Consider the following 23,146-nt stretch of genomic DNA (forward strand, 5'->3'; position numbering starts at 1 on the left):
AAAAGTTGATATATTAGCACATTATCATTGCTATTCCAAAACATGCACGTTAGGTTCATTTCTGTATAAAATAAAAAGAGATGGGTGGGCATTTAAAAGCGGTAGTATTGATTTTGAGTGCCCTCCTAATGGGTGACTTACGGTAACGCTAACTCTGCGTCGGTTTTGACCAGTAGACGGCGCTCTGCGCAGATCCCCATATATTTCCCCAGAAGAAGAAATATGCCGGAAATGCGTCAGCTGTCCAACGGATGCGAGCTTTCCAAGATGGAGGGCGACAGCACCGACAATGTAAGGTGGATTTTTCGGCACTTTTCGAGACTTTAGTCCTAGAATTGCCTTTAAACGTCGCTGCCGTGTTTATATTTCTATATTCTAGTCAATTCAAACAATTAGAAACTAGTAGTACGATTTTAGTTTATTGTTGAAGCCTGACTTGATTCAAAACAATGTTGCTCCCGGTTTGCTGTATCATTGTGGCTAGGCTAGTCGACGAGCTAACCAGCTCTGTGTCGACTTCACGCGTTAATGACTGTCAGCGCTTTAGTTTGCCGTCAACGTTTAGACTACAACGAGAGACAATATTTTGACCAAGCTGTTTGTTTGCGCTGTTAGTCTCTCTGCCGACTAGCATATGAAGACGATGCGTCAGACCTAGTTGCTCGTTTTGCCCTCATTTGCATGCGTTTCGATGCATTTTCGTCTTTGCACTCGTTCAAATGGGATTGTACAATATGTGACTAATTATGACCACATTTCAGTGTTATGTTGTTTTTCCATGCTTGTTTGACTCACTTTGCAGATGGAGATGGGAGAGAGTAAAGGTGGCTCGGGTCTCCGCCAATACTACTTATCGAAAATAGAAGAGTTACAGGTAAGCTGAAGTCATTTCTATACCCCCCCCAAATGTAGCCCCTCTAACCTAATTTTCTTTTTTCCAACAGTTGACCGTGAACGAGAAGAGCCAGAATCTCAGAAGACTGCAAGCACAGAGGAATGAGCTCAATGCTAAAGGTACGCGCAAGGTTGACAGATAATATGGATGTGTTGAATAATAGTTATAATAATCCCAAATGTTTGTGTGTCAGTGCGTCTCCTCCGTGAGGAGCTGCAGCTGCTTCAGGAGCAAGGCTCCTACGTAGGAGAAGTGGTCAGGGTCATGGACAAAAAGAAAGTCTTGGTCAAGGTGTGTGCACTACTTTTTGTACAAAATACACTTTGCGCACAGACGTAAATTATCTTTTTTTTTTTTTTTTTTTTTTTTTCCCCCGCCAGGTACATCCTGAAGGAAAATTTGTGGTGGATGTGGATAAGAACATTGACATCAATGATGTGAGTATTGTGGCATTTTTTTTATTTTGTTTGAACTCATACATCATGTATCAAATAGTCTGCACATTATTATACTTTAACGTAAAACAAATTAGGATTAAATGAGCCACAATGAAAAGTTAAAAAACAGTGCAAGTGAAAATATTAAGGGAATGTTTACAAATTATATAAAAAAATATATATATATTATTGAGGTGAAAATGGTTATATTATTACAAACTACTTACGTAAAAGTGGTAATAGGAGTACATAGTCCTCAAATTTGGGTTCAAGGAGAGTTTTATGGTTTTGAATTAGTTTCAAAAGTCGTTTTGTCATCTGGGTTTGTTTTTTTATTTGCAGGAGATACGTTACCAAACTATAATCTTCTGGAAATTATTTCACGCCATAATGGAATACGAAGAATCAGAATGTTACACATCTGTTTACTCAGATTTCGCAAATTATTATTTTTTTTTTTCAGAGAACTCTTGGAAATTAGGATTCGGAAAAGTATACAATTTTTGAAATCTCAACTGTGTCTAGCAGGTACACAATCATGAACCCATGTTACAGAAATCGCTGTGTTGAGTAGTTAACACAAACAAGCCACCTTCACATGCAGCTCTTCAATAGTAGTAGCAATTTCTACAACCAAATGCTCCCACTAATGTTGGGCCATTTATTGCAAATGAGATTTGTCAATGTGCGCATAAAAATGTCACTTTTATAACAAAATGAGAACAATTATTGTTAGTAGCAGTAGAAGTATCCATTTAATAAAGACAAAATGTGCTTCGTCTCCACCGTCCTGTCACAGGTGACCCCAAATTGCCGCGTGGCTCTGCGCAACGACAGCTACACGCTGCACAAGATCCTCCCCAACAAGGTGGACCCTCTGGTTTCCCTCATGATGGTGGAGAAGGTCCCTGACTCCACCTATGAGATGATCGGCGGTCTGGACAAGCAGATCAAGGAGATCAAGGAAGTCATCGAGCTTCCCGTCAAGCACCCGGAACTTTTTGAAGCGCTGGGCATCGCGCAGCCAAAGGTGAGTGACGTGTAAGAAGAGGACATAAAAACTGGAGGGACTTTCCCTCTGACAACACGTTTGTCGTCGTTTTAGGGCGTGCTGCTGTACGGACCTCCGGGGACGGGGAAGACCCTGCTGGCCAGAGCCGTAGCCCACCACACCGACTGCACCTTCATTAGGGTGTCGGGCTCCGAACTGGTCCAGAAGTTCATCGGAGAGGGTGGGCGCTCATAACCCAAATACAGTCAACCTCCATTTATTGCGGAAGATGCTTTCCAGACGTTGCCTTCTCCACTGAATAATAATGTAAGCACATCAACTTGTTACCCAGGTGCCCGGATGGTGCGCGAGCTGTTCGTCATGGCCCGCGAGCACGCGCCCTCCATCATCTTCATGGACGAAATCGACTCCATCGGCTCGTCTCGTCTGGAGGGGGGCTCGGGCGGGGACAGCGAGGTGCAGAGGACCATGTTGGAGCTCCTCAACCAGCTGGACGGCTTCGAGGCCACCAAGAACATCAAGGTGGAGCATGCCGTCGCTTCGAAACGGGCCACTTGAAGTCTTAGGGATTCAATTCATCCAGTCATATATTTTCTATAGCTAGCAATGTTAGCATATTGAATATAGCCGAACACCGCTAGTTAGAACATATAGTGGTCGAGGATTGACAATCACTTTATTGAGCAAACGGTAACAAAACGAAGACATAATAAGCATTCATACTTGAGCTGCTACAGCTACATTGACGCCCAGGAACTCGACACACGCACTGGCTAATGGTTAGCCAGGTAACAACCAGCCGCTAACCTGATCTCACAACAGCTAACCCGACAGTCTCATTCGCTGACTCCCAAGGACGTCACTTACCAGGCCAAGCCGCACATTTTGAACCCCACGCGCATTCGTAGTCACAGCTACTACAGCGTAGAATGTGAGGCTGGTGACGCCATGTGGACAACAATACCTGCCCCTCACATCCATGTTGTATTGTTCAATAATGCAAAATCAATTATTTTCGCTGTTTAATTGATGGGATAATTGGTAGACAATAAAATAGTCAATATCCTGCAGCTGTAGTTGTAACCTTCCTGCATGTGTTAAACAGATTTAAAATAGTTTTTAAATGATTCCTTAATGCCTGGTCTGTGCAATATAGCAAGGGAAAACTGCACTGTACGACTATAAATGTATTAATTGTGATGCGTTGTCTAAATGTGAACAATCTGTGGCGACGCCAGGTCATCATGGCCACCAACCGCATCGACATCCTGGACTCTGCTCTCCTCAGGCCAGGCAGGATCGACCGGAAAATCGAGTTCCCCCCTCCGAACGAAGAGGTAACCGCTCTCGAGATGATGAAAGTCGACAGCGGTGACCTCACGGCTTCTTTCTCGTCCACCAGGCTCGCCTCGACATCCTCAAGATTCACTCCAGGAAGATGAACCTGACGCGTGGCATCAACCTGAGGAAGATCGCAGAGCTGATGCCCGGAGCTTCGGGCGCCGAAGTTAAGGTGAGGGCTCGCCACTCGAATGACATTTTCCGTGTGCGCTTTTGTTGTTTTCAAACACGTGTTGTGTGTTTAGGGCGTGTGCACGGAGGCAGGCATGTATGCCCTGAGAGAGAGGAGAGTACACGTCACACAGGAGGACTTTGAGATGGCTGTGGCAAAGGCTGGTCTTCTTCTTTTGTTCTTTCTGTTTTTAATTAACCAAAATGTGACACTTTTTGATAAAATGTGTAATTGCGGGCACTGCGTTCCTAATGTTTTGGTTGACTGTCCTCCAGGTGATGCAGAAGGACAGCGAGAAGAACATGTCCATCAAGAAGCTATGGAAGTAACTCACCGTTTTGTTCTCTTGCACACAATGCAGTCTCATGTATATTTTCCTGGTTTTGTTCATGGTTTGCTTTGTAATTGTTCCATTTGTTCTAAAATAAATAGATTGCCCACTCAAAAAGTGAGTTTTGTTTAAAACTTTTCATTGTTGTTAACAGCAAACAAAAAACATTTAACATGAGACAAGTAGCTGCGGCTGTGAATGGGTGCTATGCGTATATTTAACAATCCTGCCTCGCATGATTGGTTTGGCACTTGCAGTCAACATTGTCCCATGACGAATCACTAGTGTTGCAAAAGTCCTGCAAATTTCAAAGTTGGAAACAAAACAGGAATTCATAATTGGCTCTTAATAGGAAACTTGGAAATATTTCTCATCCTGACAAACAGATTTGGCGCTATCCTTTTTTGTTTGCTTTGTAGTCCAAAACTCATTACGAGTGAGCTTCAGATACACCACTGCTCAAGTGAATTTTAAAATAGTCTTTTCATGCAGGCAAGGAGAGCAAGCTATTTTGCATGGATGTCTGTTTGACAAAAAAAAAGTTTATATTTACCCTCAATTTCCATGGAAATAATTCCTTTGCAACACACAAAACTAACTAGTCATGTTGCAGTTTGTATCTCAGTCAATGCACACTGAACAGTAATTGTGGATGGACAGTTTGGCAAGGAGACAAAAAATGGAGCACAAGGCTGAGTTGTTGACACAGTGGTGTTGGCAGCTGGTACAGGTCTCAAGAAGATCTAGGTCCTCACCCAGGATAGGGGCACCCACTGGGGCTCCTGTCGCACCCGCTCCAGCACGGCCTGGAGCTCAGCGACGGCCCCCAGCGGCTCCTCCTTCACCAGCACGTAATCCAGCCAGTGGCCGTAGCTCTGCTCCATCCGCTCCGCTGACTGCCTCATGTCCTGCATGTCGTGCTCCTGCTCACAAAATCAACCGCCAATAATGCAGTCACACAGCTTTATTTTTTATTTTTTTTTATTGTAGTTTGTGATGTTAAAAAAAAGGACCTATGTTTATCAAACCCACTTTAAATGGTGACAGGTTTGTGCTGTCTCACATTTAACATTAGCTTGAATTCAATTTGCTTGGTTTATTCTGAACACAGTTATACGAGGGTGTGCACACTTCTGCTTAGGTATTCAATCACATTTTGACTGTGTAGGAGTACTGAAGTGCCTCTTTCACATCGCCGGTTGCTATGGAGACTCATACATCTCCCCACTCACCGTGATGGCGACGCTGACGAGCGAGGAACAGGAGCTCAGAGACTTCCTCTCGCTGTCGACGGAAGGTCTCACAAAGACGACGAAGGGCTTGAACGCGGGCGTGCGGAGAACTTTCAATGCCTCCGTGACAATGTTGGGAAAGGGAAAATTTGATTTCAAAATCACCTGCATACTGTACAAAGTAAGCACCTGTAGATATTCTATGAAGACTGTACAATTTGCAAACAAAAATTGACTGCAAAGTACGCAAACTAAAAGTACATGTATAATTCATTCATTTATATGCTGCACCAAAAAAAAGTATCACGAATGGAGCGGTAATGTCACCACCAACCTCAGGCTGCACGTCCACAAGGCAGATTTTATTTTGAAGCAGAACTCTGTGAATGGACTCCAAACTGGTGCCGTACAAATTATCTTTGTACTCTCCGTATTCAATAAACCTGAAAACACAACCGTGGGAACATTCCCGTTACTGTGAGGGGAAACAAGACGGAAGCACGCCTGGATGTTCTATATAGTGTACTGTCGTGTACTCACTTGCCATTGTGGATGTCGGCCTCGAAAGCAGCTTTGGTGATGAAGTGATACTCCACTCCCTCTCGCTCGTGACTCCTCCGGGGTCGGGTGGTATCTTACGTCACGCGCACGCAAAGATGAGTGAACGACGGTGGTAGACTAGCTAGCGTGTGCGCGTGTTGCTCGAGTCCACTCACGAGGTACAGCCAAGCCGTAAAGTCTGGGGTTGCCTGCGATCACCTTCTGTTTGAGCTCGGCGACGCGACTTCCCAGGGATCCTGAACGCAACACACGGACCGACCACCGTCGTTAGCCTCTCTTTAGCGACGACGGCGCTCTGGTAAGACCCCACCCACCGAGCAGCACGATGAGACGAGGCCTCTCGCCGGGCCGAGGCAGGTAGAGCGCGACTTCTTCGTAGATCAGGAAATCACCGTGATTGGCGTCCGGGGTGCGATGCTCCGCCGGCGATCCCTCCCGCTCCCTCTTCAGACGTAAACTTTGGCGCAGGCCAGCTGTGGTCAAACACACTTATTGGACAGAGCTCAAGGTAGACCAGCGTTTCCAAACCATTACTGAGCCAAGGCACATATTTTATATAAAATAAATCTGACAGCACATCACCACACAATAATGTGGATACACAAGACGAACGAAGGAGGAATAAAGAGTACCTGAGTTAAAATCCCACGAGAAAACATGGCCACAGAAGGCAGCTGCTGCCTTCGATGTGGGAGAAACTACAATCCAAACGAGAGCAGTTGTTCAAGCTCACCATCGTGACACGGTGCTGATGCGCCTACTAGACCACAACATTAGCACACACCACAAGAGCTACAAAAAACAGCTACAGCGCGCAGCATAGTAGCGTAGCACACAAAAGCCTGCTGGACTCACAATAACGCACAAACAAACCTAGTTCCTTCTACTCATAATTGATAATGATAAGCGGTACCTTGACTTACGATTGCCCAACCATAGTTTTTCAAGTTACAAGCTGTTGTTCAATCCTTTTTTTTTTTTTTTTAAATGTGTGTGTGTTTTCACTTATTTGTATATCGCACTATATTTATTTTTAACCACACACACACTAATAAAAAAGCTAAGGCTCACTTAATTTTGGAGCTGGAACGAATTAATCGCATTTACACTCATTTCAACGCAAAACATTACCTTGGTTTAAGAACGTTTTAAGTTCCAAATGGGGTCAGACAGTCTATATTTCATGCCAGCGCTCTTTAACCGTCCACCATCTGCCCACAATGATGCTTGGATGGCAGCACCGGGCGCAAATGAATACTGATTCATTCACCCGTCCGTAAAACTACCCACACACATATCCAAGTCCACCGCTCCAATGAGAAGAGATTCTGCCACTGATTAGCGCACAGACACCCGTTCATTCATTCAGTGATTCGTCCTCACCTACGTCTTTTGCCTCAACGTCGCTGTCGTCTGCGGGGCGGAGCGAGCGGAAGGAGGAGGAGGAGGAGGAGCAGACAGGGTGAGAGGAAGGAAGGTAGGGTAAAGCCACTTGGACTTGGCACAACACAGCAGGTTAAACACAGTGAAGAGGACACGTGACAGGATATCGTACAAGTGGAACAAAATGGTGTGTGTTTTTCATACCTCGGTCAGCCCGCTCGTCTGATGACCGCAATGCAAGGAAGGACACACACAATCACTGCGGAGAGCAACACAGCATGACAACCACTGTCCCTCTTTCAAACAATTTAACATCTGATTTTGATTTTTTTTCCCCCCCGCATCTCCTAATTTGTCTTTTTTTTTTTTTATTATGAAAAATGATTTTTATATGAACTTTTTTTTTAGGGGGGGAGAGTCTAAAACGCTTAACATAAAAACACATCACATTATAAAAAAACTTAACGATGCCTAATGTCCGAAAACTGCGATCAATCACCACGAAAACCTGTGTTTTTGCACAAGGCATCCCTTTTTATTTTAACGTCGCCTTAAACTGAATTAGACAATGACACGATAGATCGTAGAGATTAAAACGGGAAACGCTGTTCTGTTTCCATAATCGTTCTTTATGAATATCGTCGGTTAGATTACATTTGACCGGCATTACGATGCACGAGCGTCCATCTAATCTAATGAATCTGAAAAAGGCGCATCGATGTAATCTGTTCCGTTTCCATAATCGCTCAATGAATCTCGTCGGCTAGATTACATTTTGACGCTACGACGCACGAGCATGGATCTAATCCGAACGGCTCGTTGCGTTAAGGGTTAATATGGGCAATGGCGGAAAGGAGAGCGGCGATTACGGCTTACGTGTGGTCACATGCGGGCACGTTGAGACCGGGAAGGAACCGGTCTTCAGGCGGTATCTCAAGCGCCTGTCAAAGAACAAAGAGCATATGTTTTTGTTACCAAACAAAATGACACAATAAAAAATAATCTTGTAATCCTAGAAAAACATGAGAAAGAGGGCTGTAGAGGGCTATATCTTTCCAAATCGATTATCCCATCGATTACTAGAATGAGCGACAAAAAAATTGATTTTGCATTTTTAAACAATAAAATGTACATGTGAGGCGCAGGTATTAATATAACCTATTTCGTCAACAGGGTACCTGAAATAACATATCCCGTGATTGCTTTTCTAATAGATTTTTAAATTATTAAGACACTTTTTTAGCAATTAAGAAAATTGTATATTAATATTAATATTTATTCCAAAGATGTAAAACACTCGTGGAAGGCGACCTCTCTTGGAAGTGTGTGGAGGGGATGAGGGCGGCGCGCAGGTTGCAGTCGCCCACTTTCTTGGCCTGCCACCAAGTGGAATCCTCCTGGCTCACCACCTGAAGGACGTCCCCTCTTTTAAAAGGAAGCCCCGCCTCCTGACAGGGCGTGGCTCTGTCCTCAAAGGGCACGTAGTCGAACAAAGCCCGCAGGTAGACCTGCATGCACAATGGCGGGAATATTATAACGTCATTAACAGTGGCTTCAAATAACTTTCATTCACACTGTATTCATTTGAGAAAGTCTTCACCCTGCTTTCCTTCATCTTGTCTTCTTCCATGATGGCCGGGATGATTTTCAATGTAATGGAGCCCTGTGACTGTGACTGGTGGAAAAACATCACGGGATAAAGCAGCGCTTTGGTCTCCGAATTCAAACCGTTGTTAACGTGACATTTACCAGAATGTGACTTATTTCATCCGGCCTTTTGTGGGTTATCAGGTTGCCGTTGACCTCCCGCAGCTCATCGCCCACGTGCACCAGACCTGGCAACACAAACGCCGTGGCGTAAAGTCTCACAGAGTGCAAGACCTGAGAGGAAGAAAGAGGAAAAAAAAAAAAAAAGAAAAAAAAAGCAAAAAAAAAAAAAAAAAGGCGCAATTCCCCCATTGGCGTGAAGTTAATAACATCGCCATGGAAACATCCAGGGGCGAGCCCTGTTTGGAATCTCAAAATATGCAATCTCGTGTCACTAATCTGGAGGATTTAATCTCTTGTTGACAGTTTGCGAAGCATTACACAACGTAATCTCCTCACTTGTGTGTCAGAGATGACAAGGACGTCCTGTTGATAGAAAGTTCAGGTTAAACATCCCAAAAGGGAAAACTTTTTGTGCAGCACGTGAACGCAGAGAAAATGTTTCCGCGGTGTCGCTCTCACCGCTGCGGTCGGCCGCTCCTCCCCTCATGATCCGCGCCACGATGACGGCGCCGGTGGCCTCGTCTCGCCGGATGGTCGCGCCCTGGATGCGGGAACCCAACAGCTAAATAAACATCAATCAGACTGACAAGCAATAATCTTCGGTTTTTAGACAGATAATCCGCTATACTTGGGTGTCAAAACAGATTTATTTTTTTTGTAATCTGAGCCAACGTCTCACCAGAGGCTCCTTGTTCTTCACCAGGCGGACGATCTTTACCGACTCTTCCTCCAGCTCGTCATCGACGTACACGTCCAGGGGCGGCAGCACCGGGTCGAAGTCCTTCTGGGCCACCGTGTCGTGGGCCGACAGCACAGCCTGCGAGGTCCACGTGTCGTTCACGGCGTTTGGAAAGTAAAACCAAAAAACCCGTATGCGCATGCGTGTGTACCTTGAGGTGAGGAGTGCTGAGCAGAAGCAGCAGCTCTTTCCCATCCTCCTCCAGCAGCCCGTCCTGAAGATCCTCTGTCAGCTGGGGAACAAACGTTCTCATTCAAAGTCAAGAAAAAGACGAAAATGACGAGCCGGCACAGGGCGCCCCTGCACTTACATCCTCCGCCAGACAGGAGGCGCTGTGCAGGACTGGAGTCGGGGTGCGCTTCTCGTACTGCTTCAGTTTCTCGTGGATCTGCGCGTTTTAAACAATTAGCAGTGTTTCCCAACTTTTTTTGAGCCAAGGCACGTGCAGGACATCTTTTCATGGGGGATAGAGACCAAGTGTTGAAATTGCCAATAGATGTCACAAGATGGCGGCAAAGCACATTGGTCTAGAAGACAAGGCTTTGGCCAACCTAAAATAAGATAATTAATAATAGTAATATTTATACATTTCCCGTGGTTTGAGCACAGAAACAGTGAATAGGTGAATTCTTCAGTGAATGACAGAAAACAAAATATGAAACGCTAAAGCCACACTGACTATGTGAAAGGTTCAATGCATTTTTAAAATGCGACAGGTTGATCGTACCTTCTGTCATCTAGTGGAAGAACGTATTCATTCTGCTCGTCACTAAATGTCATTTACAGAGACAGATGAACAAAAATGCATTATTTCAATGGGCAAAATGCAAAACCTATCTGAAAGATCTGACAAACAATTCTTTTTTTTCCTCTCAAAAGTACATTTTTCAAATAGGTTTTTGCATTTCAGCCATTATGTTTTGCAAATAAATGGAATAGTTTTTGCAGCAATTGTGTGTACTTGGATAATTTCCTGCTTTACACTTGATCTCGTTAGCCTAGTAGCATAACTGTCCAAGTCATTTTTATTTGACTTGTCACGCAACAAAATACCAACGAGCTTGCTAAAAATTGTATTGTTGTTTTTTTTCTAATTTCTGTGTAGATTCTCATTCATCCAGGTCATCGTAATGCGCTAAGGTTGAATCAAACCAAGTGGAGCCTTCTTGTATGTTGAATTCGTTGCGCAAAAACATTCAAGAATGACTCAATCCTGCTATTAGGCTGACAAAATATGTTCACGCACAATATCATAACTCTCGTAGAAACGGACAGAGTACCTTCATGAGGTAGCCGAGGCTCTTCTCACTGAAGACGTCTTTGAGGAAGACCAGGTCCTCCTTGTGGTTGGCGCCAGGGTGGAGCTGAGAGGTGAGCAAGGCCAGGGTTTCATGTAAATCTAACGGATGACATATAGTATAATGCAAGTTGGCAACACATACAGAGGTTCCGTCAAAACAAAGTCAGTTTTGGAATCAAATTTACAACCAAAGCCTTCTGCTACAAGTAGTAGAATACACGTTTCATTGCGCTGATCGTCAACAGAATACAATGTGAGCATGCCATTCTGCTCCAGTCAAAGACTGGAGTGAAGCATTCCCTAAATACATTTAACAATGTGTTTACTATTGCATGTTTGCAGCGATGTAGAGCGCGCACCGCATCAAATGTTTTGCCGCTCGTCGTTTCACACGTCGTGTCGTACCCGTGTTTGCAGACACCGCAGGCATGCTCGGCTGAGTCATTCACGGAGGCCGGAGGGTGCGGAGGGGGAGAACGGGGAAAGAGGGTGAACCGCGGCGACGAGGTCGCTCCAATGGGGCCCGCTGCTCCTCAAGGTCAGCCAAGGTGAAAAATGTCATGCACAACTGGGAAGAATAAAAAAAAAAAAAAAAAAAAAAAAAAAAAAAAAAAAAGAAAGAAAAAAATTGCTGTAGGTTTTATGTTGGGTGTCACCGACTGTTCCGGTAGTTGTGCAGTGGATTGTCCATGACGGACACAATCTAAACAAAACAAGCCCCTCGTTTAATTCTGAAGGACTATTCGTGTATATATTATAAGGTCACTAATTTTGACTGCTGTGCATGATTGCGGGTTGAAGGTCCAGCCCGGTGATTAAAGCGTCTCGGCCTGCGGCATCGCCTCGCTAACCTCGGCCATGGAGTGTGTGTGTGTGTGTGTGGGGGGGGGGGGGGGTCACGTGAACATCACTGATTGCACATGTTCATCCATCTGTCTGCTAGCCAACAAAATAAAATGTCTTCCTTGGATGCCTTTGCATGCAAAGACAGACTTGAATACTTGGAGTCACCGTGAAGTCGTTGCAAGTTATTGTGCAGCTTCTCCACTTCGTTGCATTCCAGTAACTGTAAATAAAGCCGTCCAAATCATTTCACCTTCTAGTGACATTTCCACACTGCGCACTCTTCTTTCACTCCGCTTCTTCCTCCCTTCATCGCCTCACTCTCTCTAATTACAATCGCTCTAAGCCAACAACATCCCCCTTTTTCTTTTCACAATGATCTCCATTCGCAGCGGCCGTACGGCGGCATTCTCTCGCCTTCTCCATTTAAGATGGCATCGTTGGCACTGCTGGAGAGTTTAGACAAGTGGTAGACTCCAAGAGAAACCTGCGAGTACAGTGCATATTCTGTGTGCGTGGCCCGTAAAGATTTACCTGCTGAATTTAATCTGAAACCCCAGAAATCATTTCCCTGACTGCATCTGTAGCCAGGATACTGATATCAAGATTTATGTTCCAATTTCCATTTCATTAACTAGATGCCAACTCTGAATGACGGTTGAATATCTGCCTCGAAACGCTCGTCCTTGTGACGCATTTGCGTGAGCGTCTGTGAAATATTGTCATGTCAAGGTCATACTGTATATCACCTGGCGGGGTCGCCATGACAGATATGATTCCTTCTGCTTTCATTTCATATTCTACACTTAATACACAAGCAGCTGGATCCTTTCGGAACGACTGATTTTTGAATCGCACGAACTGACGCGTAAAATTTATGTAAAAATGGCTTCAAAACAAAATGCCTCAACTTCCTGTTGCTTTGACGGCACGGGTCCTCGAGACTTGCTTTGTGCGAGACGTGCCTAGTTAAACTGAATTCACGTGTTGAATTTCAGGGGGTGGTCCAGAGACATGGGGGAGTTTGTTGCAGTATGGGAAGGTACTCAAAATGGTTATTCATTTGGCCCACAATTACTCCTTACAAACAGGTAACGTTTCGGGGAAGATAAGTATGGGAGCCGCATAATTGCCAGTCATTTTCAACATAATATCACAATATATAAAAAAAGAAACAAAAAAAAACAATGCGTTTGCTACAAATGTTGTTTTTCTTTACGTCTGACGAGATTGTCAGTCATCCAGGTCACGCTCATCCGCAAAGGTTGACTCGAGGCGGTTGCTGCATCTTTTTCTTGCTTTCCGAAAAATGCTCAAACATGACTCTTAAATTAGAAAAGCCCAAAAAAACTGAGTATCCATCAATCATCCGGCCGTCCCCGTCAGCGTAATACATTACTCACATTGGTCAAATCTCCCTGCGCACACGACACCTGTTTGCCAAGCTTGTTTTCCTGCGGGATGACTCTCTGGAGCGAGATGGAGCGGGGCAAAGTCGTCAATACATAGAGAAGGCCATCTGCCCGTCACGGCGCGTATGTGCGTAGTGTACACACGATTATGTGGGGACACAAACAGGACACGCATTTCGGGGACACTCAAAAATCATTTGACAATAGGATGAAGGTTTGAAGTCATTAGAGGATTAGTGAGAGTTTGGTTTGACAGACAAGGGTTCCTCGACATTCTATAAAACGTGTGCGCACGCACGCGTTTTGCTGTCGTACGGGTCTCTGGAGCGAGACGGAACGGGGTCGAGGTCATCAATTCGGACACGCGGCCACCTGCCCATCGCTGTGTGCGTGTTCCGCTGCGTACGCGTGTACAGGTAGAACCTCACTCAGTTTGCCAAACTTCATTGAGCCGTAGCACGCGTTGTACACGAGAAACTGATCCGTTTAATGGGGACTTAAACTGGTTAAAGGTCCTTGTAAAGTCAGGCCCTGGGTCCAAAATCTGGAAAACTCAAATGGTTGCTGTATGCTCTGTTTACACAACTGACTCCTACATAGTTCACAGTTCTCAGTCTTTGCACATATCTTCAAACACCTTTGCACCGACAGCTCGGAGAGGCCGGTGTTTGTTCTCTGTAGCGGTTTTTGATGATGCACAATTAGAAGTGCTCCGAATCAAAGAGGAGAGAATGCAGTGTCGAGGAGATCAGGAAAGGCCAGAAGGCTCTTAAGAGGCTTACAAGAGGAACACGACTTGCGAACACCTCCATGACACACACAGCAGGACGGAGGCTGGAGCCAGCCTGCAGATTGAGCTCAGCTTGTGGGCCGGGGGTCTCTTTGGCAAGGCACGGTGGGATTTTGGTCGGTGGCTTGCGTTACAAGCTTTTGACCGAGCTCGTTATGATGTGTGTGAACGCATGCAAAGCTCTTGCTGAATCCATTCACTTCCATTAGGAGCATTAAATCATGTCCGAGAGGGGAAACACACATAACTCAGAGATGGAGAAAATAATTCGTTACTGAAGCTAACTGTTCTGTTTAACACTGTAAACGGTTTTTTGTGCTCTAATGTGGGGGGAAATTGTTTTTACTATTATAATAATAATGATAATATTAATACTACTACTAACAATAATAATAATAATAATATTATAAAAATGACTAGTCCATGTATTCCCAATAAACAGACACTTGCTAATGCTACATACAGTTGCTAAAGGCACTTATCAGCAACAGCTGTGAATGCATGGATGGATGTGGTTTTAAATGTAGAAAATAAAGTAGAGTTGCTCACAGGTGTCTGTGATTACAGGCGGGCAGGCAGCCTGACCCAAACGCGCAATAACGAGCATGCTCACCTTGTTCGAAGCTCGTCTTTTCTTTTCTTTTTTTTTCCTTCCTTTTCCCGTCCTCTTCGCCTCTTTTGTGTCTTGTTCGGCCGCGTTCACACATGAGCTTTTATTTCTGCCCCTTCTCCCTCCTCCCTTCTCCTTTCTCGGCCGGTCGCCATTCTCCTGCCTGCGATGCCTTCAAGTACGCCTCGGGATTTCATGTGGTCTGTCACAATTAGAGCAAGTATTCGTTTGGAAAGCGATAAATCAACTTCAAGTTGGTTTTATTCTACGTAAAGCTTTAGTGAAAACCAGATTCTTAAATAGTACGAGAGACTAGAAAAATGCATTGTGGTCATTTAATCTAGCAACGCACATTTCTGAAGGAAGATATATTTCTGTTAAATTTTCGGTTGTACCTGAACGCAGCACCGTGGACGAGCAAATGTCTCTCAAATCCATCCAATGTTTTCCCCACATTCTGTATTTGTCTTCTTTTTAACAGATGGACCAATAATGAAAGAAAAGCATCTATATTAATCACATAATATATATTATTTATGGGAGCCCATTTTCACCAATAAAAATAAATTGACTGTAAAAACAGAAAACTCACTATTACTGGCATCTTGTTTCCTTTTTCTTTTTTTTTTTAACTGGCACACATGGGCTTCCACAACTACTGTATATCCCCTGTACCGTTAGTTTTTTAATCATCTTCTCTTGTGCAATTATAATTCCATAGTCATTAGTATTATCAGCATCATCGTCTCTGGGAAATCAATTTAAAAAATGCAATTATTTGATTAAATACAAATTGAAGGCAGCACGATGGTCCCCATTGGTTAGTACTTCTGCTTCACAGTTCTGGGGTTGGTGGTTCAAATCTGGGCTGTGGAGTTTGCATGTTCATGTTTTTGCATGTTGCATGTTGACTCAATTGCTGCAATTCCAGGACCGCTGTTACATTCTTTATACACAGTAGCTACTCTTTCCCCTAGTTCTTTTTATTTGCTTGTATTGCAGTTATTCAAGATTGATAGGAAGGAACCTTGACGTGTTCTGACATCAATTCTGAGAATCACTGTTCAGGCCCTTCTCAAACAGTCTTAATGGGCCCAAGCGCATTAGTGGCAGACACGCGAGCCAAGGACGTGATAATGGCCGCGACGACGACGGCTCCTCCTCTGTACAGAGATGTTCGCGTTGTGAAAAGAAAGCTTCAAGCGAGGACTGCAAATGATACGCAGACAGTATGTTTTGTTGAATCAAATGAAGCTGAAGCAGCCACATACCTTTATAGCTTAACAAAAAAACAAAACAAAAATAACAATTACAAGGGTTGAAATTAGTAAGAATCAAAATGTACAAAAGGCTAGAAAATAAGATCATTCATTATAAAAACACATAATTCGATCAAAGCAAACGCATGACTTAATTTACAAATTTGCTGATTTGATGCAGGTGTATAAACATTCCATGTCCAGCAGAGTTGGAAAAAAAGTGCACTGTAGTCTTCTCATCTTCAGTGTCAATTGCGAAATGTCGGCGTCATCTCTCGTCGACCGCACATTAGATGTCGGAATCGTCATTTGCCAGACGCCCGTCTTCCTGCAATTCAAGAAACATTGGTACTGACATAAATTGTTCCAGGGATGCACCCATACCGATACCCGTATTGGTGGCGATTCTGCCGATACTGTACGTCTGTACGGTACTCGTAAAAATGCCCTGATACTACGACACCGATAGGACTTCACCAACCCCGTCGCCCGCTATGTTTCACGAGCCGGCCACATGCTTCTGTCACAAAGCCTCGGCAAGGCACATCGAGTAGAGAAAAGTAAGCGGTGGTTTAATAAACTACCACTTTAGTTATCCTGTCACAGTTCCATATTGAGATACCACATAAGTGAAATATCTTGTGTTACAGGCTTACATTTAGGTGAGATGTCTGGAAAGACTGTTCAAAAAACATGCAGTTGGATGTTAAAATGTCAATAATGCCAAGTTGTTACTCTAAAAATTGTTATATTTGAGTGAAACTTAGGCCATGTTCAAGAAAACAATATTCTGTTAAAATAAAACACAATCACACATTTAAGACATTTAATAGCATTATCAAGTACTGGTACTCTGCATCAGTGAGCAATCAAATGTACTTCTACTCAGTCTCTTAAAAAGTGGTATCCCTATATACTGTTGTATACCTTAATCCACATTGGCACCAACATTTAACAGGTACAGGTGCTAGCGTAATTCTGCGACCAAACAAATGGCAATGAAAACAACGGCGGTATTAAATAACCGCTCTCACAACTAAACCCACAAAAACTGGGCGTTACTTTTGCAAAAGCGAATATTGTATTTAAAACTAAACCACACACTCACCGTGTACACTGGGTTTTTGAAAGACACAAATCCTCCATCCTCGATGGGTCCAAATCTCTGTCAAGAAATCAAAATCAATTTAAAAGCTGCACACAGTACCTTGAAAGAAACCAATTTCCACGTTTTTTCTTTTTTTTGGGGGTGGGGGGCTTTATATACCTAGCTATTGATGGATTCTATAAAAAAAATTGGAAGGCATTTCTATGGTTACCGGCACGCTCAAATGGGAGGGTGACGAAGGGACATCGGCGTCTTCGGTCTCCGAGCTGTACACTGGGTTCTCGAAGGCCTCCTGCAACATCAGCATGGATGAAGAGTTCGAGTCACGGGATTCTCACGCGGATAACAAATGGGAGACTGATACAGACTATTTCCTGGAAAGGACCGTTATCAACGGGGTGTCACAACAACACTGACTTATGTTCAACAGTCTGTCCGTGAAAGTAAACAGCTGTCGTAATGACAATCATAATGGCGCTCAGGCTGAAAGCAGGAACGCAAGGCTGGTGATGCATATTGAGTGAGGAACCTTTTTGGAAGGTGCAGGTTTGGCGGTCACACTCATTCTGGTGGGCTCGCCCACAGCCTTAACCTCCTCCATGTAAAAGGGATTTGTGATGCTCTGCTGCATATGGAGGCGCAAACATGAACGTGAAGGTTAGAACATATTACATGTTATACGTTTACACATGGCGTGACTTCAGTTACTATCTGCTGTATCTATATATCTTCTGTATTATCTATCTAACTATTGTATATGGACCTGGCTTGTTCCAATGGAAGTGGCTGCGGTGGTGGGCGTGCTCCCAGCGCCGGGTTGTGGTCCGGTCACGTAAGATGGATTGTCAAAACTCTTCTGCTCTGTCTCCACCATGGACATACATGGAACCTGAAATCAGGAAGGAGGTAAAGGGTGGCGTGAACAGAAAACAACAGCTGTATGAATGAAAAGTGATTTTGCAGCAAGATTGCCTCGTAGTGTGGATACGTTTGCTTACCGGCTCTGAATTCAGCCTTGTCCCTTCAGGGTCTTCTAAATTGGAAACATTTGGAGGAGGACTCTTTCTGAATGACAAAAACGTCAGCAAAACGAACACTGAACGTTTGTGTAATTAGGACTAGTATCAATCTAGTTACTATATGTTGAACTGAAGAAAAAGGAGCAAAATAAGCATACCGTAGTGGTAGATTTAGAAAAAGATTACCAAGGAAACCTAAAGACTTAAAATGAAATACAACAATTTAATTATCCCAAAAGAAGCAGGAACAAGTACTTATTATTTTAACCTTCAAAAAGGAATAATAGGGAACTAGTTATTTCCTTATTTTTACTCTAATACAGTGTATACATTACAAGTACTGCTTTAAAACACATTCAAATCTATCAAAAATTTCAATAGTTCTAAATACATGGGTAGTAATTATAGTATGCGTCTATAAATATTGTTAACTGTAGTGTTCAGATACACAGTTATGTATTTTTGGTAACCACAGTATTAAAGTTGGGTAACTATATATTTACCTATACATATTTTTGCAATAAATTATGTTGTCATGCAATGAATAATAATGTGGATTTTTTTTACCAAAACAAGTATCTTTTTTCTAAATAGAGGGCTCTCTCTAGTGGTCGACAAAAGAATCGCTGCCAGTTTAGTTGTATTTAACTTAAGTACAATACATTTGCATTTCATCTTTAAGAACTGTTTGATTTTCTATTTAGGTAAATTTTTTATTCATCTCTTATATGCAATATATTTTAATTAAATAATTATAATGTTTTTAATGTTCTATATTCAAGCACAGTGTTTATGTTGAAACTGTGAAAATTGTTACAATGGCTTACAATATCGTGAAATATAACTTTTTGGGGATAAAACAAATTCTGTTTGGAGAGTATTTTGGTGTAAAAAGTTTGAGAACCAGTCTCATGTCATCTCACCTGAAGAAAGGTAGGCTGGGCATTGAAGGCATAGATGGCATTGAGGGCAATGAAGGCATGGAAGGAAGGCTGTCCCAGAGGCTCTCCATTATGTTGGACTTCTTCCTGGCAGCATAGACCAGGGCAATAAGCACCACCAAGATGATGATCGTCACTCCGATGGCGATGCCGACTGCGAAGAAGACGACACGTTGGAGGGTGAGTTCAAATGAACTACTTGGCAGTGAGGATACATGTGTTGTATTTGTGTCAAAGTACTTGATGATGCCACCACATTGTAGATGCTCGTCTGGCAGTATTCACCCTTCCAGTCTGGAGGACACCTGAAACAGACGAGACAAATATGGTGTGGCACAACATTCCATCCGGTGGGACATGCTACACATTAATCCAGTGTTTCCCAACTGACGACTACATAATGTTGATTTTCACGCAATTTACTTCCAAATTTAATTAAACAAAGCTATAATTCTGACGTATGAACGGCAATAGGTAGCTGCACAAGTTAATTGTCCCTTCTGCCATCTCGTGGAAGAGCATTTCATTGCTCTGCCAGTCACTATATGTGACTGCCATAAAAAGATGAACATAGATTCATTTGTAGTAAATAAATCATTTTCAGACCAATTAAGTGGATCATTTCCCAGAGCACACTAATGTGCTGCGTCACAGTTGGTTGCGAATCACAGCATCGGGCCACTTACTTGCAGAGAGCCTTGTTGTCGTCAAAGTAGCACGTGCCGCCATTCTGACACTGGCATGGTGGCGGCATGGTGGGTAGAGGATCAAACCCTACAAATTGTCATATGCTCACTCACTGGCTGCGGATTTTGGTCAAATGAATTAAATAGTCCATTAAAGGTGAGGGTAATAACATGGCATACCGGCATCGCACTGCATGTTACTTCCAGGGACGAAGTCGGTGCCCTCGGGACAGGCGCACGTGTAGCCACCTGGACGCAGTAGACACAGGTGGCTGCACGTTCCCTTACATGGATTCTTCACTGTGGAGACAAGCAATGTTACATAAAAGGCATGCAAAAATGTTCAATATGATTATGATGTATATATTTTTTTCATTTTCTATCATTAAACTACTTATTACACACACTAGTTAGTAGAGCAGTGAGTGGGACATACCAAAATCACGCACATCAAATGGGGGGAGAAAAAAAAAAAAAAAAAAAAAGTGTAAAATGAGGGAAACATATTTCAATAGATTTATCATTGCACTGGTATGTTTGCAAATGTTTGGCCACCTATGATAACACCTCAGAATTTCGTTATTCTGCTCCATTTTCATGATGACGTAGTGATTCCACCAAAGGCACTTGACCCGGTTGTTGGCTGCTGTTGTCGATGTGTGTGCGTTTGTGTAGCTTACTGTCAATGGAGTTGTATCGCTGCTCCTGGTATACAGAGACTTGGGTCAGCCAGGGTCCAACAGTCAGTAGCTTGGTCTTGGTCCCGTGGCCAAACTTGTCCTGCCGGAACACCTCGCCTTTCTCCTGCGTGTTCCAGTAAACATGGTCCTCGAATACGCTCACGCTGAAGGGGGTTCGCACGTCTACGGACAGAATTCCAAATTAGCAGGTGGGCTTAGCTGTAAACATCAGGAATCTTTTTGGTTTTTGTTTCTGTACTCACCTATGTAGACAGCAGTTCTGCGGTCCTCTCCTGAAGGCAGAACGGACTCAATGCGGTTCTCTTTGGAATCCGACCAGTAGATTCTGTCATTATTGGTGAAGTCAATGGACAGGCCAGTGGGCCAACCCATGTTTTGCCCCACGAGGACCTTCCTCTCTTGACCGTCCAGCCAGGAACATTCAATCTTGGCTGCTTCGCCACGGTCGGACCAGTACAACATCCTGCAGAAACATAACTTCATAGATTAGTGACTTCTTCTAGCCAATGACATGAAGTAACCAAAGTAAAAATACTGTCTTATTGCAATTAAGTAGAAGAAGTAGAAGATTTTTTGTTGTTGTGGCAAGTTATCAAAACAGATATTGTATCTAATAGTCAAATACAAGTTTTACTATTGTACTTGTGAAAGTTTTAAAAAAAAACTATAGACGTTAAAATGTACTCTTCAGTAAAGGAATTGAATCAGTCCTTCTACTTAAGTACAGACTGTGAGTACTTTTGGAAACTCTGATCTTACCCTAGTCGTGGGTTGACCGCTACGGCAGACGGGTGGCCCAGTTCGGTCTTGACGAGGTGCTTCCTGTAGCGTCCATCCAACATGGCCACCTCTAACCTCCTCAGCTTGGAGTCGGCCCAGTACAGGTTCCTGAAAAAAAGAAAAATGAAAGAAATTCCGTTAAACCCTGTAAAATGCGCTTATATTTAAGTTCCCTATTAAGAGCCAACCTTTATTTTGGTAAATTTTTTTGAGAGTGCTTACAAACATAAATACCAGGACAAAGAGAACACCTCACAAAGCCTGAAAATGTCTCCCTGAGTGTGGTCCTAAATCTCCTGACCTGAACACTTATAAGAGAAAAAAAAATAAAACATAAAAAATAAAACCTTACCTGCCCACCCAGTCCACAGCAATGCCATCTGGTCTGGTGATGTACTTAATACCGAGGTCAACAGCGGCGCCAATGTTGTTGCTGCCATCGTCCAGTGAAGGTATATAAGCTCTCTTAATGGCGCCTGGTGCAGAGTCCTTGCTGGCCACGGTGAAGTACACAATACCTGATGGAAGACATCCAAAAAATGTAAAAGTGTTTTCCTCCTCATTCTGCCTCAATAACTCACTGAATCCAGTGTTGTTGTGGTCCCAGTCATAGTCCAGCGCCATGATGCGCTCCGCCTCCTGGAGGAAGTCGTGGTAGCCCTCCGTCTGCAGGTTGAACCTCCGGATGCGAACGCTCTCAGGTAGGAGGAGCATGGGAGCGGCGCCTAGTGAAGACACGTGGAGAAATGTCTGCCATTTTCTCACAGTGGGCGAGAACCGGTGGCGGGGACTCCTCTCACCTTCCGCCTCGCACATGTCGGCCGTTGCCGACTCTGCGGTAGCCGGGAGCGCATTCGCAGTCGTAGCCGCCCTTGGTGTTCTTACAGAGTTGAGGGCAAGTGCCGAAAACCTCGCACTCGTTGACGTCTGCAGAAGAAAGCAGAGGTTGTCAAGGGCGAAGGCAGTGGAAGACCTCGATACATGTAACTATGAAGTTTGCGTGTACCCAAGCAAGTGTAGGTGTTATCCGGGTCCACTATGTATCCAGGCCCGCAGGAGCAGATGAATCCGGTGCCGTTCAAATTGGTGCATTGCTGCTGGCACCGCTTCTCCTCACAGTTACGGTCATGGCCGAAATCTGTATCCAGACCGCAGGACGATTTCAGACATTTCCGTGCAATATAACAGCAGCGGGATTCTGTATAATGGAGGAGTCCAATCGAGCAGAACGTTCTTGTGCTACTTACTGCAGCCCAACTCGTCGGTGCGGTCCCCGCAGTTGTCATTGTGGTCGCAGACATAAGGCAGAGGCACACAGTGGCCATTGGTGCATTTAAACTGGTCGAGCGTGCAGGGGGCCAGGGTGGGCGGGCGGCCTGCAAAGAGGACAACACTGTCTTTTTGGGTCACTTTTGGCATTTTTTAAATTTAATCTGCAAGGACATTTGAAGGGTACTTCCTTTCGATACTCCATCAGGTTAATAACAATCAGGCTTCTAGTTTGTGTCTGATCCTCAGGACAGACAAAACCAAGAGGCAATATATATAATTCTTACTTTAATTTGCTCAACATCTAAATCCACTGCCCACCACAAGCTATTTAATCCTCGCCCCGACCACAAATAATTTGTTATGATTGATGCCTAAGCTGATTGCGCAACAATTCCATAAAATTTCCTTATCTCTTGTGCGTGGCGGGGCTTTGTGTCCGGCACAATCACTGATGTCATTTTGTGATTTAGCCATTCCACTGAGTTTAGAGGGCAAAGTCAGGACGTATTAGTGCTGTTCAGAATAATCTTTGCAAAAGAGATGCATGAGATG

General features: G+C 43.8%; 3 protein-coding genes across 7 annotated transcripts in view; 1 reads left to right on the forward strand and 2 right to left on the reverse strand.

The window, feature by feature from the left end:
• Window positions 1-220: 220 nt before the first annotated feature.
• Window positions 221-4,309, forward strand: psmc5 (proteasome 26S subunit, ATPase 5). The gene is made up of 12 exons (XM_061705944.1): window positions 221-291; window positions 803-874; window positions 945-1,014; window positions 1,089-1,186; window positions 1,276-1,332; window positions 2,132-2,362; window positions 2,438-2,564; window positions 2,676-2,866; window positions 3,583-3,681; window positions 3,747-3,857; window positions 3,931-4,017; window positions 4,133-4,309. Exons 1-12 carry the CDS (start codon window positions 223-225, stop codon window positions 4,184-4,186), a joined length of 1,266 nt encoding a protein of 421 aa, XP_061561928.1. The 5' UTR covers window positions 221-222; the 3' UTR covers window positions 4,187-4,309.
• LOC133417813 (MAGUK p55 subfamily member 3-like) lies at window positions 4,307-14,983 on the reverse strand. 5 transcript variants are annotated; one of them, XM_061705941.1, is made up of 20 exons: window positions 14,832-14,921; window positions 11,579-11,741; window positions 11,154-11,237; window positions 10,184-10,261; window positions 10,025-10,105; window positions 9,814-9,951; window positions 9,594-9,675; window positions 9,114-9,199; window positions 8,965-9,039; window positions 8,676-8,872; window positions 8,241-8,305; window positions 7,569-7,586; window positions 7,365-7,478; window positions 6,614-6,679; window positions 6,296-6,454; window positions 6,137-6,217; window positions 5,961-6,054; window positions 5,755-5,863; window positions 5,421-5,540; window positions 4,307-5,111 (listed from the first exon to the last, which is right to left on the reverse strand). In XM_061705941.1, exons 3-20 carry the CDS (start codon window positions 11,157-11,159, stop codon window positions 4,932-4,934), a joined length of 1,749 nt encoding a protein of 582 aa, XP_061561925.1. In that variant the 5' UTR covers window positions 11,160-11,237; window positions 11,579-11,741; window positions 14,832-14,921; the 3' UTR covers window positions 4,307-4,931. The 5 variants fall into 5 exon arrangements, with proteins under 5 accessions (XP_061561925.1, XP_061561923.1, XP_061561922.1 ...); XM_061705939.1 differs by having other exon boundaries at window positions 11,154-11,272; XM_061705938.1 differs by lacking the exon at window positions 11,579-11,741 and having other exon boundaries at window positions 11,154-11,272; window positions 14,832-14,983.
• Window positions 14,984-16,093: 1,110 nt separating this feature from the next.
• The window catches only part of lrp2b (low density lipoprotein receptor-related protein 2b), a 39,094-nt gene continuing 32,041 nt past the window's right edge, over window positions 16,094-23,146 (reverse strand). Inside the window, 19 exon segments of the mRNA XM_061664008.1 lie at window positions 16,094-16,415; window positions 17,196-17,252; window positions 17,407-17,487; window positions 17,725-17,820; window positions 17,959-18,084; window positions 18,194-18,260; window positions 19,138-19,309; window positions 19,396-19,460; window positions 19,842-19,929; window positions 20,022-20,141; window positions 20,522-20,704; window positions 20,785-21,005; window positions 21,302-21,430; window positions 21,675-21,840; window positions 21,904-22,047; window positions 22,123-22,145; window positions 22,147-22,249; window positions 22,329-22,460; window positions 22,570-22,698. Of these exon segments, the coding sequence (XP_061519992.1) occupies window positions 16,377-16,415; window positions 17,196-17,252; window positions 17,407-17,487; window positions 17,725-17,820; window positions 17,959-18,084; window positions 18,194-18,260; window positions 19,138-19,309; window positions 19,396-19,460; window positions 19,842-19,929; window positions 20,022-20,141; window positions 20,522-20,704; window positions 20,785-21,005; window positions 21,302-21,430; window positions 21,675-21,840; window positions 21,904-22,047; window positions 22,123-22,145; window positions 22,147-22,249; window positions 22,329-22,460; window positions 22,570-22,698 (2,141 nt within the window). The 3' untranslated portion in view covers window positions 16,094-16,376.

Source organism: Phycodurus eques, chromosome 19, assembly GCF_024500275.1.
Source record: "Phycodurus eques isolate BA_2022a chromosome 19, UOR_Pequ_1.1, whole genome shotgun sequence".
Lineage (NCBI taxonomy): Eukaryota > Metazoa > Chordata > Actinopteri > Syngnathiformes > Syngnathidae > Phycodurus > Phycodurus eques.